The 14,908-nt window shown below is 42.8% G+C and overlaps 1 protein-coding gene across 1 annotated transcript in view; it reads left to right on the top strand.

Annotated features, from left to right (window-relative positions):
• The window catches only part of LOC142765695 (protein unc-79 homolog), a 95,177-nt gene extending 82,527 nt beyond the window's left edge, over window positions 1-12,650 (top strand). Inside the window, exons 53-59 of the mRNA XM_075867145.1 lie at window positions 497-686; window positions 2,342-2,392; window positions 5,503-5,643; window positions 6,844-6,858; window positions 11,020-11,097; window positions 11,167-11,211; window positions 12,034-12,650. Of these exons, the coding sequence (XP_075723260.1) occupies window positions 497-686; window positions 2,342-2,392; window positions 5,503-5,643; window positions 6,844-6,858; window positions 11,020-11,097; window positions 11,167-11,211; window positions 12,034-12,213 (700 nt within the window). The 3' untranslated portion in view covers window positions 12,214-12,650. The remainder of the gene's footprint in view (window positions 1-496; window positions 687-2,341; window positions 2,393-5,502; window positions 5,644-6,843; window positions 6,859-11,019; window positions 11,098-11,166; window positions 11,212-12,033) is intronic.
• The last annotated feature ends 2,258 nt before the right edge of the window (window positions 12,651-14,908 follow it).

Raw genomic sequence — 14,908 nt, 5'->3', positions numbered from 1 at the left:
GGCCGCTTTGTTGTCGCCAGCTGTCGCGCGCATCAGTCGCGTCTCGAGCGTGTCCCGCAGCGTTTGTGCGAAGCCACGGACGGTGTCGCACCAAGTCTCGCGAATAATTCAAGTAACGGGAGGCATTACATTAGTTTTGCTAAACACCTTGCAAGTGGCTAATAGTAGCAGAGCTAGCTTCAATGCGTTTGATTTTTTTTTTCGCAATGACAAGGTTGGAAGTAGCTAGCGAACAAATGGTAAGAATAACTTGCGAGCGGCACACAGACGATGCCGCACCGAGCAGACGACCGCTCGGCGCTCTCACAGTAACCATGGGTGCTGTCGATCACTGCTTCAGTGGCCGAACAACCCGGATGAGCTGGAGCTGTAGGGCCACCGTAAATTTTCCGCGCATTTTGCTTCCCCTGCACCGCTTGCCGCCCGATCCAGTAGACTCACTTCCCTGTTTTAGTACACTCTAATGAGAGTCTGCTGTGATGGGCATCTCGCACAGCCCCAAGGAGTTCATCGACTGCGTTGCCCACATCCGGCTGCTATCGTGGCTCCTGGTCGGAGCACTGATGCACAGCGCCCTCCTCGGCAACACTGCAAACCTCGTGTGCCAGCCCATACCGCTGGAAGCCAACGGCCACATAGCCGACCACATTCAAGTCATCCTCGCTGGATTTGCAGAGCAATCCAAGGCAAGCACAACAGTAACGCCGCTAGCAGTAATCTCCGAGAATATTGATGAGAAAATTAGGCTTTGTGTCATGCGTCATGCTGAGTGAAAAAATACTGGTATTTTGTCACATAAAAAAAAACATTTTCATAAAAATTTGGTGTCATATGGGTAGATTGATATTACGAATACTGCTTTTTAAAATATTTAATATTGCAACAAAATAATATAGAAATATTCTTAAATCACTAGCGACATTACAACACCATGACATACCTGTACATCTCGGGAATATTGAACCTTGGTTTGTATCATGCCTTCACGGCAAATATTAGTTGCACTTTACTAAATGTAATTTATGCAAACTTTAAATATTTGTGTTCATACGATAATTTATCTTGCAAAAAATTGTACTTTGTTAACTTGTTAACAATGTATTTAGTTAACGATGAATTTTGTTAACTTGTAAACATACATGTTTATTTATAATCATACATATGAAAAGTGACCTTGTTTTCTGCTTTATTACTTCCCTATTCATAAAAAGCATCAGCACTGTCTGTTTGTTGAATGTTACACATTTTATCGTTATTCATTTACCTTAGAGCATCATATTTATGTTTGGTTCTATACTAAAAATGCTTACTGTTATCAGCTGTCATGTACAATGCCTCTTGGGTCCGCTGAAGCGGTTGAAGGCAGCTTTTACACCCAGACAAATCTGCTAGCCTCTACTGGAAGAATATAAATATGAAAGCTCGAAGTTAATTGCTGATATGAAGTGCAACCATGTATATGTAACTACTATTTGCTTGAGGTAACTGCATAATTAAAGCCTTGCAGAAAAGCAAAACATATGCGGACGTTCCGCTAATATCATGCTGCCCACAAATTGAAACTATCGATTTGAGTGTTACACAAATAGCTGGCTTGTAGGAATAGTAAATTTTAGGTTCGAAGGGAACTCGAAGCAAATAGTGATTTGGTCTGAATAATTTCGAATCAAATTTATATAGTATGAATTATATATTATAAAGGAAAATGTGCATATTTGTCATGACCCAGCTAACCTTCGTAATATTTATTTTTAAATTGAAACAAGACGTGAGGAAATGTCTTTCATTTTGGTTCAAGGGAAGTAGAAGCATCTTTGAATGGTAGCAGTAATGGACTCTCGGTGAGCACAACCTGTGAAATATGTTAAATTATAAAATTTACTATACTTATAGCGTATAAGCCAGTATAACAAGTATAACAAGATGTGAAGGTGATATGTTTATTAACTTTAAGAGGGATTTCGAGGCAGTGTGGACTTTTTTTCTAAAAGTGTATTCACGGAAGTGCAATCCCTCACTGCAGAGAAACCAATTTTACAGGAAATCACATGCAAAATAATAAATACATGCCTAATTGTTGATTTCAAAAAATTTGCTATAATTTAAATTCGAATAGAAGCGATTTCAAATATGGTATTGTTCATTCAAATATGTGAAGTGCTTAATTATTCGCAAAAGTCGAATATAATAAATGCAGTACATCATGTTCGGAGGTTTGTCTACTTTGCCACACGCAGGTCACAAAATTCACTGTCGGCAGGCTCTCTGCCTGGTACAGTGCCCTGAATTTGCACGTTTTTCATATACTGTTGGTAACTGCAACTTATGTCTTGTCTTTCAGGCTTCTGTTCTACACATGTCCTCACTCTTTCACGCATTCATCCTCTGTCAGGTGAGCATAGTTCCAGCATTCGCAGGTTTTGTGTCTCGCTTCTTTTTCTATTTCCTGAAAGACCTGTGATGAGGTTTTGCATAAGGCGTGCATTTTTACATTAACCAGCATTGTTGTCACAATGATCAATGCGAATTTTCATTCGAGGTATATGCTATGCACAAAGTTTGGTGGGCAGCCGATAGTGTCAATGCTGTGGGAAATTTTGTTTCGGCCGTTTACGACTTAGTGAAAAAAACAAAAATCAAGGGCAAAATGTTTCTGTCTGGGCGATGCTGTGGGAAATGTCTTTTCGATCATTTGCTGCTCTGCAAAAAGAAAAAAAATTCAAGCACCGAATTTTTTGTATGGGCACAGGGGCAGTAACTCGTAGCGCATGACCATGGCAATGAGGTGTGTTAGCTGCGGGGTCAATGCAAAGAGGCACAATTAACAGAGATAGCTCTGCAAAATTATCACAAGAGTGACAACATTGTAAAGCTAAAGTTAAGGGTGCCATATAATAATAAAAATATTGAAGATGGTGACCACACTATCTTAACCCCTTAACTGCCCTTTTTTCAGATATTTCTAGTCAAAAAGTGCTTATTTTTTTATTGGTGATTTCAAATTTTATTGTACTAAAAAGTAGGTAATCAATGTTGAAAAAAAATTTTGCCGCATACTTAGTCAAATCAATGGAATAAAGTTTGATTCTGAACAATGCATAGGAGACCTGCTGCTAATAAAGTTAAAAACGATATAAACAAAACAGTTAAAGATGTCACATTTTTCTTTACTTGTGTAAGGTAAGAACCCTGGGGGCATTTCACTCGGGAAGCTTAGGAGCTGTGTGGAAAATTTCAAAATGCGGAATGACGCAAAACGACTTCACTAGCAGAATTTGCGATGTTACGCGTCCTAGCTGTCTTAATCATCAGCGAAGGGGCTACTCAATTCACCAACATTACTGTCTTCACTTCTGGACACAACATAAATGTCTGTACTCAAATCATCATAACTCAAAGAGTATGATGAAATCGAATAGTAGCTTCTTTTTTGTGTTCACGGCACCCCATGCATGTGTCGTCGTCACCGCACGCCGTCTTTCCAATGCAAGAATTGCGCTCTTGCTGTAGCAAAAAAACTAAGTGCTCAAGCAAATGCTGCCATCTAGTGGATGACACGCAATATAAGCCGCAAATGTGTGCTGTTCCGCCTGAACGCTAGAGGCGAGTACCTATTTCGCTAGGACGAGCTCTGCTTGTCCAAAGCAGTTTGGTGACAATTTGGGCCAGACGACTCTGCTTGTCCAAAGCAGTTTGGTAACAGTTTAGGTGGGATGAGCTTTGCTTTTCCAAAGCATTTAAGCGGTTAAATACCCGAAGAAGCTCTCATGAACATTGCACATTGACTGAAGCTGGTCACTGTTGTGATGAAAGCTAGTAGATTCAACAGCATGTCAACACTGCAACAGAGCGCGAAATCAGGCAAGATGGTTGCTCATCATTGCTACGAGCTATTCAAACAGGGTGTAAACACAATGTAGAGAGGTACAGTACAGACAAATGGCAATACATGTGCTTGTTGTCTGTTTAGTGCCTGTCCTGTGTACTTCTTCGTCTTGCATTGCTATCCCACTTGCATTGCTTGTCACAATGCAAGTCGAACTTGATGTATGCAGGTTCTATTTAGGTAAAAAATACTGCTTCACGAAGAGATGAAAATCTCAGTGTCACCAAGTGGCATTGCTGCTATTGCTATTTCAGCCCCAAAGTAGTTCCAAAGGAAAGGGTTGGTCATTGGTGACCGCAATTGCCTTCACTCTTCCATGTCAGGTTTGAGGCGATGAGTGATTTCAAACAGACCATCCCAGAAGCTGTATTACTGCATGACTCTATATTCATCAATGATCGTGGGTTAATTCCTTTGATAATTTCTTTCAGAAATTAAAGGGGCTTTGCAACACTTTTTGAGCATGGTCAGAAAACGCTAGCGATCGGTAGTCAAGGCTCTCAAGAACACGCGAGTCAAATACTATAGCACAGCACGCAGCCTGGAATTTCAAATAAATTCTCTAGGTCAGCTAAAAATCACAATCTCGTGTTTCGACAAGTGATGCCATATACACAAAATACTGCACCACATGCCCAAAGTCGGCGGCCATTGGCTGATTTGAGCTACATATTTACTGTGGGTGCCGTGGTATGCTGCCACATGCACGCGCACATGCTCGCGGTCACACAGAAACTAAGCTGTGCGCTTGAAAACAAAGAAATAAAGGAAATTCATCAAAGTCGTGACGCGTGCTGACAAAGAGACCTGTCTTATTGCCCCGTTTTCATCGCCATCTCTGCGTAGCTTTCAGCACTCGCATCGGTACGAAAAGAGAAAAAAGCATTTGAAGCTTGCGATGAATCCCTGTAACTCTGCTTAAACATCGTGCTCCAATAGTGAGGCTAAGTTCAGTTAAGAGTTGGCGCTTGTGTTTTGAGTTCCTTCTTTTGAGTGCATTCTTGTTACCTTTTGGTGCCGTTTCAGTGGTATGAATTCAGGAAGAGGAAAGAAATGAGTGGTAGGACCGTGAGGTTATAACTCAAAAAAGTGCTGCCGGGCGGGCCATTTTAAGAACAGCAAATGTTTTGAAGGCATAGTGCGTTTCCATACGTCACCTTGCCACTGCTCTTCGGTGCTCAGCAGCATCGGTGTTTCTTGTTAACCTGGGGCATGCAAGATTTTACACTTAGTTTCTGGATTCCCATTTTGCCGTGTTGGAACCCATCCATTCATACATGCAATGATCTGATGAATTGGTGAGGAGCATGTATGTTCACGAGCAATGCAGCAACTTGATGCTTTGCATTACACTCGAACCTCATTATAAGAAACGTGCATCTTACATGAAAATGAGTTTGTTATATCCGAAAATTCATTTTAAAGGTTTATTAACACTAAATCAATTGCAAGCCTATTTTTCACTTACTTTATTATAGCCGATATTTTGTTATGTCCGGATTTGTTATGCCGAGGTTTGAGTGTACAAGTGAAAGCAGCTGCTAGTAATTTGCCAAGTGTAGCTAACGCTGTCGCTGCTCGGGTGTTCTATCGATTCGTGGTGAATTCACGTGCAGCTGTGGACCATGTACTGTGAACACATGGTGTCACTGAACCCGCCGGGCAGTGAACAGAGCCAGCTGTGCACGCTGACCCTGACAGACTTCTGGATCAAGATCACACCGGGCATCCTTCAACTCGTGTGCCATTCCAAAGTGGCAAGTTCATTTTTTCGCAATGTTCACACCGCACAAGTTTCTACTGCATGCCTTTGTTGTGAGGCACTACATTGAGGCCTAGTTGCGTATCACGTCTAAAACGTTTTCCGACAAAACAGGACTCTCGGAATTGCAGAGAACATAGCAGTGATTCGCATGCCTAGGCGAGCAGGCTCTGGCATAACACTAGGTCTTTGTTTTTGTTTTTTTTATATTAGGCACTTGCTGAAACCAGCGATAAAAATCTAATAGGGAAAGGGAGGAATGCTTGCATTACACAGCATCTATTTAGGCTTTTAATTTCGTTTTATTTGAGTTTTTCTTTGATTTCCTTCTATGTATCATTTGAGAGATTACCTGTTTGACTAATTGCAGATTAACATGGCAATTATCAATCTATGTATGCTTTTTATCATTCTTACCTAGGAGTTAATGAAACTGATTGAAGCACTATCATTACGAACTGACAAGGCACAAGCCTTGTCTTGTGCCGCATAGCATCATTGTGTACTAGCTACGTAAAGAAGCCTGCTTGTAGGCTTCCACTTTGCCTATTCAAGTTTAATGTTTACCAGCGACACCTTTAGGGACAGACTGCACATCTATGCCATCTTATGCTGTATACGTGTGACAAAAACCTAAAACGCAGCACTATACACTGTAGTTGCACAGAAGTTCAAAGGGCGCAGACAACGCTCCTCTATTGAAGCTGTCATAAGTGATGTCTTGCTTGTTCAGTTTCTGTGATTAGTGAAATTGCATGCCATAAGCAGCTTACAGCAGTGTTATTCTACAGCAGATATTGAATTCAAAGCGTGCAAGTGAACGATTGTAAGTTCTGCAAAGAAGTCCCAAGTAGGCAGGTGCCAGCTAACGCTACACAGCGCCTCAATGCAACATTTGCAGAAGGGGAGGAGGGGGGGTTGTTGTGGCACACAAATTGTCACATTGCAGGAAAGCTAGGATACAGTTTTTACAGCCTTTCAACTGTATCGTAGAGACGAACGATCTAGCTTCGCAAACACCCAGTGAGGGTTTCAACTGCATGCGATGTTGAAGTGAACTAGTGTCTGCATCACGCTTCAGCACGCACTCCCTGGCTCCCCACTGGCTTGTGCGTGTGTATATCGCTTCGATCGTGACTGTGTTCTGCTTCTCTCCCTCTCTGCTTACCTGCTTCCCCCTCCTGGATGCTTGCAGGAAGGCCATTCTCAGGTGTGCACGCCACGTTTTTGTCTCGCTCAAGGTGTTGTTCTCACTAGGGATGGGCGAATGTTCGACCGCTTTGAACATTTGAGTGGGTATTTGAATTTGCTTTCACGTGAATTTAGATTATTTAAAATTTCAAAGTAATCGTAACGAATGAATGTATATATATTGTAACGGGCCACTTATAACGGCATATGAGCACATATTTGTGTCAATATAACCTTCTCTAAATGTAGTTTCACTGCGGTATGAGGATGCTATGTTGTGAAACGACTTATTCAAGAGTAATGCGCATCGCCGCAAAGCCACACCAAGGGTAAATGTACATATTACCTTTGCCTCAATTAATTATTTTTCGTGTCTAAAAGCATCTTATATGGGCTTATATGGGATAAATGTAGTCATTTTTTTACACGTATTACATTGTACCTGTTGAACTTGTCACTCTACTGGTATAAAAATCTTGCTAATATTTAAAGTTTCTTCCACTTACGAATAAAAACAATGTGGCACTTGTGCATGCCTACTTTCAGTTCTTAAAAATATTTGGAAAGGTATTGGGGTCGTGCCGAAACTGCTAACTTTTAATATGTACGATATATGATATTTCAACTATTAAATTTCAAATTATTCGCTTTAAATTCACTTCTATCGTGTGATTTACTATTTTTCTACATCGAACAAACCTTGTTTATTATCTTCAGTGCGCATGTAACGCTATTTTTAAAAAATTCAAGTAAAGTGGACAGCTATCGGTTGGCCTACAGCAGGGACTCAAATGCCATCAATAACCAATGCGCATCGAAATATTTTTCCTTCACAAGCAGTTGCACATTTACGCATTTGATAAAATCAAAACTTTACATCAAGTTCTTAAGTTTTAAAAAAGCATTAAGCTTTTGCACTATTTTTAACTAGAATATGACAATACTGTATGGTATTTTTGATAATGGTCACATTTACTTTCATGAATCTAATGCCCTTGTCACACGAGAAATGTAATACCATTACTACGAATGATATTAAGTAGACTCGATCTCATTTTACCTTCGTGCTGTCACTCGAAGAAAACAAATGTCATTTGAAAATCATGACGATGACCTTAGCCTTCCGGAGCCCTGGCAATGGAAGAAATAACCCGCGATACAGGTGACAACAAAAACAGAGCACGAATAAAAAATGGCCGTCATCCAGCCACTGTAGTTTATGGTAGCTTTTTTTTAGAAATTTTCGCCTTTTCATGTGCTATCATGTAATCGAACTAGTAATAAATTTATGTAGTAAAAATAAAGATATTTACAAATTACAAAAGTTGCATATACGTAATTTAACAGCTATCTCCCCAAAAGTCTCTAGCGTTGAGACTACACATTCGGTCTGAAATCCAATGCGAATGTGTTTCGGAAACCCATTCGGCCGAAAATGTCATTTTCATCTAATGGCATTACTTTCCCAATGTGACAGCAAGCAAATTACGTTACAATCGAATGAAATCCACTGTAAACGACATTCGATTTGCCGCGTGACAAGGGCACGACTTTACATGCAACAAGCAATACAGTTAGACCTGGATATAATGAAATTGATATATTCCCAGAAATATTCGCTATAAAGAGGATTTCGTTATATGTAGGTTCGGTACGAAAATTCGGGAAATAAACGCGCAAATTAAACAAAAGGGGGACTGAAGGCAAAACACTCATTTTACAGTAAAAAAAAAACTGTGTTATTATTGCGACAGCAATCATATGGACGCTCTCGACGGGTTTTTTTCCGTCGCCGCCATGTTCCAGTGCATAACATTTCCCGCGTGTTGTTAGAACTGCCGTCGAATGTTGAAACGGAAAGTGAACCACCCGTCTTGAACGAGCATGAAACAACGCGGGTAGGGGGAGGGGAGTCGCTCGAGTAGTAAAAATGAACTTGTATTTTAAGGGCGGTCGCGATCGCTGGCGCGCTTGCTATCTCGGCGATTATCAGTGCGGTTTCAACGCGAAGGGACTGTGTGGAAAGAGCACTTCTCCCTGGAGCGGCCGTATGTATGTGCTCACACCAGCGTTTTGTAGGAGTTCTGCGATATCGGATCCAAAAAAGTTTAGCTGCCAGCCTTCCTTCTTATAACATTACCATTTTTTTTCTATCGCGTTCATTGCATTCGATTCAGCGCGCCGTCGTGTTGTTGCCAGAAGTAATCTGCTAATCGCGAAGGCTACCAGCCTGCCACCTCGCGGCGAAGGACGCAAGCGCGTGAGGAGTCGACCTCCGTCGTCACCGTGGTCTCGGAGAGTTTCCATCAGCGCCTAATCTGACATCCCCTCGGGGTTGACAACACGTACGGTTGTCCGAAATTAACAAAAGTCGCACTTTCGCCGCAAGGACGAAGCAGCGCGATAGCAACAACTTGAAATTAACGCCAAGAACGGCAAGCACATCGAAACGTGCAGCGCGCTGCTAGCGCACAAATGACGCGTGAAAGGAACGCGCACAGGACGAGAGCGAACTAACAGCGTTTACCGCTCGACACTTCGCGCGCTGTTCAAACAAAAACGAGGCACTAAACGTAATCACGGGTACAGATATGAGTGTGAACCAACGATGTGCCCCAGTTGTTACTTTGCTGTGTTTGAAAAGCGCACTGTTTTCGCAAACGGCGCCTGTCCTGCGAGCGAAGTGATCTTTGTGCGCCCGGCAACTAAACGCAATCGTTCCGGTCAAAGTCGAAGGCGCGCGATTCTCTTCGCCGAAAATTAAGCGCGGGTGCACAAGCATCTAACCCCCTCCCCCAAATTCATTCGCGGGGCAAAGTAGGCGTGGGAGATAAGCGCGCATCGGCGCATCGTGACGAACTGGGCGCCGTGCGCGGGCGTCTTTTTTTTTCTTTCTTTCCTGAGTTTTGGTATATATGTGAATGGCGGCGGCGACGGCAAAAGACCAGCCGAGACTGTACATATAATTGCTATCGCAATAATAAAAATAAAAAGCAAAGCTGAACGTCGTCGCGGGCCGCACCATGCGCGCACGGCATCGAAAACGAAGAGCGAACGACACGGACACTGCGGAAAACTATTCGGTAAAGCGCCCTCCATGTGCAGCCCGCATATGTGACGCTGACTTTCTTAAAAGCGTGGCACTGCCAACGCGCAAAAGTAGTTTTCTTTTTTTTATTTTGGTTTGGAGGGGAGGGGGGCGGCACACACCTACGCACGCCGGCTCATGGGGTGCAGTCTCGCCTCCCGCTCATCCCCCCGCGCCCAATATGAAGCAACCGGCGGCGGGGAAGCCGCTGGACATGCATGCTCGTACCAAAATGCGGAGTGAAATTCCTAGATTGTTCGTGGGGAAAATTCGTTATATCAAGATTGTCTCCCACTGTTACTTTGTTACGTAGAGGTTGCAAATACATGTGCTTCTATGGAGCAACGGCGGGGAATAGAAAAACTTCGTTATATCGAGGAATTCGTTATATGGAGGTTCGTTATAAGCAGGTTTAACTGTATATGTTAGCAACATTGTCAAGTACCCACACCCAAAACGTTGGGAACGTGAAATTCGCGAGAGAGCTATGTTGCCGTTTTATCTGGGAACATAGCCTGCAAACAGCGGTCCCAGTTCCTAGTAGTTCTTGTGACCTACACGACTACATGTCGAGTTGGAAGCGCTGTTCATATTTGTAGTGCAGCCCACGTGCTGCAAGCTTTTGTGAGTGAGTGTGTACCTACCTGAGCGCTCTCACACATTTGTATATTCCGGCTGCAAGATCGAATTCTGGCCAATGCGGCCGCATTATCGATCGAGGCAAGGATGCTTTAAGCTTGCGTTGTTGTATTTAGGTGCACATTTAGGTGCCCCGGGTGTTCGAAATTTCCGGAGCCCTACACTACAGCATATCTCACAACCGTATCGCGGTTTTAAAATGTTGAACCTCTTCATACGTACTGATGGGCAAGGTTGGTGAGCCATAATCTTTTGATGAAGCAGAGCACAGAAAGGCATAAAAAAACCACTCATAAAAGACACATAATCATAAAGGACACATAAATCAGCTGCATTGCAGCTGATTTATGTGTGCATGTTTTTGTGTCCTTCTGTGCCCTGCTTCATCAAAAGAACCTCAGCAATTACATTATTATATTGCACTTACATATTCTTGCACATTTTTCTTTCCAGCTGGCAGAAATGGTGAGCCTGCACTTTTTGAGCTTGATGGAAGCACTGCTGGAATGCAACTCGACAGTCCTTGCAAGGGTGAGCATGACTGATGTGCGCATTGTAACGCAATCGCTTCATTGTGATTTTTTTTGCTCACTTCTCTAGCTCCTTCCAATGTGGACACCAGTGCTGTACAGCTACCAGGGACAGGTGAGTAACACTGACAGGGCGTTGATTGCATTGGCTCTCGTTCCCGTCGTATGAGAGGTCGTGTGGCACTGCTGCACTCGGATCACGCAGAACCAACTAGCCCTGAGGTTTTGCATTACTAGGTGGTGATGCCGTCGTGCTTGTCCCGGTTCGTGAACTGAGGAAGTTCTCTAGCACATCAATTAATTGCTTTCACTCCATGTGCTGGTCGGCACAGGCTCACATAAGAAATGAGAGTGCTGACACCAGGGGCTTGTACATCATGGAATCCAGTCTGTCGCTTCTTATCCTGTGCCATAACATCACAGAATCGGACAGCACCTGTTAGGGCTGCATAACTTTTTTATGAGTAAAAATGAATGATGTTTTGGTTTAAGGGGGCCAGAGGCTCAAGATGGAAAGTTTCGGAAAATTATGTTGAGCCAAGTTTGAACAACACGATAGCCGGCATTGCCATTTGAAAGACGGATTTTTCTGTATCTCATATATGGATTGTTTTTGTAGGTGATTTGGCGTTAGCGTTCAAGAAACGCATACTAGAGCAATCTCCAGTATGACTGAAACATGGATGCCGATTCTGACATGTAGAGCTTTTGTTCCAAGGTTATTTTGGTGAGTGCATGGGGAGCCTCATAAAAGCGATGCTTGAGACAAGTCATGCCTGTGTAGCTTGTAGATATACTTATTAAGCATTAAGAAAATGTTTTTAATGTGGGACGAAGACAGTTGTGTCCATGCCTCGCTACTGGCAAGAGGTCCGCTGGTCACGTGTTTGAGAACCCTGGTTCGGGGTCTACAACAGCGCTCGTCTTCACGCCGCAGTTGCCGAGCCAGTTGAAAGTGCGGCTGCAGGCCTGCCTCGACTGGCTCCCACCGGTGCAGACACGAGAGGAGGCCACCTTTGTGAGCAGCAACTTCCTGAAGTGGCTACAACGAATCCAATTCAAGATGGGCCAGATCGAGCTTCAGTCCTCGGCTGCCACTCAGTTCTATTCTGTCTGAATTTTTCCCTCGCGTCTTCCACCACGCAGTTGACCCAGTGACCAACCGGTCACTCATTCCGTACTAACAAACACTGCGTGGCTGATTTTGTGTGAAGTTTGCGTACACACGTCTCAAATTTTTTAGTTGATCTAAACGAAGGAAAAGGCGCTTGAAAAGTGCAATACAGCATTGAGTACCCAGATACGAAGAAATTATGTTTAGTTGATGATCTGTCATTACTCATACACACGGTGTTTGGCAGCTCAGTGGGAAATGCTTGTAACTCTTACATGCATTTTACACCTTCCGTGTTAGATGTGTGAGCAATAATGCATGTCGATGGCGTAGAAAATCAGATAGGTTTCAGTTTTCATTACACAATTGAAGGCTGCGTATTGACAGCTCTTTTCTCGATAGCATGACCGAAAATATATTTGCGGACTTGCGATGCAGACCATGTCTGGTTTGCTTTTTGTTCTTATTACAGAGCTGTGATGCTGCTACATCAGTGTTGTGCAACTTTCTTTTAAAGGTGCTGTTGTGCACAATGCCAGGGTGCTCAGTTATGGATTGGGCAACTTTTACTTGTTCTGAGTGCAAACAGGCTTTGGAAAAACAAATCATGCGTATGTGTCGTTCAACGACTTGGGTGAGTGTGGTGAAAGCACTGATATGACTCGATCCTCAGTTCACGTTCGAAGCCATACCTCTTGAGTTGCACGTGCTTTATGTCTGTCGTAATTTTTCTTAGCCTGCTTTTTTCTTTAAAAAAAGTATGCAAACCTTGAACCATTGAGATGCAGTGGGGGCAGCGGAGCCCTAAGCTTGTGTGTCGTCGGCCGCTCACTTGGGTCGTCACCTGGCCCTTGGATTGGGAAGCTTGCTACTACAAAGGTCATTGTCAGAGGCACTTGCCATACCGCTTTTTCTAGCTACACGTAGGTCCGATGCTTTGTCTACGGTATATAAACAGTACTTGCGCTGCTTGCTCGTCCGTGCTGGCTCTTAGATGTTACCGCTTACGCTTTGTACTAGTGGCGCATTATCAGCTCGTTTAAAGCTCGGCTGTTGTGAGCTGCCAGTTTTCTACCTTGTTGAGTGTGACGATACGCGAACGAGATGTGTGAACCAAGGGGTAGAAGAAAGAGTTTTACCGAACGTTGTCATGAGACATTGTCACGTGGGCGGTAGGCTGCCATGCTCAAAGAGAAGTGATGTACGCGAATGTTAAATGTTACGGACTCAAATTTCGGAGGAAGAACTTCGGCAGGACAAGTTGTCACCCAATTTTTTCCTCGTGCACCAAAGATACTGGTGGTTTGCAGTGACGAAAGATGATCTCCTGGGTGCAACTCACATCTACAACACCGCTGAACAGATGCAGTGAGGCAAGCAAATTTCAGGTGCCAGTCTGTTATGCAAAACTGCTGAAAAGTGAATGTTTGTTTTTATATTTTGATAACTATGCAGCTACGACCTTCTTTTGCGTGAGAACTTTTGCCTCGTCGACCGACTATATTGCCATGAATACGCATATGCGTGAAATTTTAACAAAGTTCTTAAGGCACAAAGAGAAATGCAGGAAAAGATATAGCTGTACCTGTTTTAGTTGCTCTGTCATAGATATTTGTTTATAATTCTACATTGTGCTGTCTATCATACGTTTACTCCTATTTGCTGTCACAATTGCAAGTAATTGTTTTAGTTTTTGAAATATCACTACTTTTGTGCCTTTTTTTATAAACTTATATTTTCTTTTCCCACTAATTATGTTGTTTACCTCAGTAATCCTTATCCCTCATAACAGCCTTAACTAGTATTCAAAAATTAAAGTACCCCTCATATATCTTACTTAAATTATCACTAAAGGTTCGATACCCTGTCTGAGACGGGCCCATATTCTTAAACAAACATTGATCCGAAATTCATCCTTCACTTGGGGAAGTTGGGCACAGCACCGCTGCTTGACTGAAAATGACCCTGCACTTCTGAAAAAGTGGTGCAGATTATTGCTAATATGCAGTGACTTTTTCTGCCTTGAGGTGGCGATCCCATCTACTTTCTCAATTCAAGGTGATGCGTTAAGTGAAGGGATGTTCTGGTATACGGGGGTCAGTAATTCAGCATGACTGAAATAAAAACAAAAAGAACCCTTTTGCACTTCCTAAGCTGCAGAATTCAGCTTGTAAAAAAAAAAAACAAGAAACTTGTTTGTTCTGATGCTGTTTGACTATTTCCAGTGGGTTTGGTATGTTGGTGGTGGTGTGACCTATGAGCATTGTATTGAGTGTAACGAAACGTTACAGGCAGCAGCTATGCAAATGCCATTTTGTTGTTGCAAGCCTTGCTGTAGTTGCAGCTTGCTTTTTGGTGATAGTTTAATGGCTATATATTATAGATAGGAGCATCATGCAAAATAAAATGCCTAGTTGGTGCGTATACACTTGTTTTGCCTTTGCTTGTACCACATGTCACTGATGCACATACAAGGACATAAGTGACTGGTTTGCTCACCCAGCTTGTCTTGCAAACCATGAAAAACCATGAAGTGCAGAACATGTCAGCCACTCCCCTTCATAATTCTCGAGATGTTTTTAACAGCGGAGCTGTCTAAAGGGGCTCTGAAATGGTTTTAGTGATCTTGTACAAACACATAGGGCCGGTAGACTAAGTCTCAAGGATTATTTAGAGACCGATTTGAACTATCTGCCTA

The sequence above is a fragment of the Rhipicephalus microplus genome, chromosome 6 (assembly GCF_043290135.1).
Source record: "Rhipicephalus microplus isolate Deutch F79 chromosome 6, USDA_Rmic, whole genome shotgun sequence".
Classification (NCBI taxonomy): Eukaryota; Metazoa; Arthropoda; class Arachnida; order Ixodida; family Ixodidae; genus Rhipicephalus; species Rhipicephalus microplus.
The sequence above is the reverse complement of the archived record's forward strand: the minus strand, read 5'-3'. Positions and strand labels throughout refer to the sequence as shown.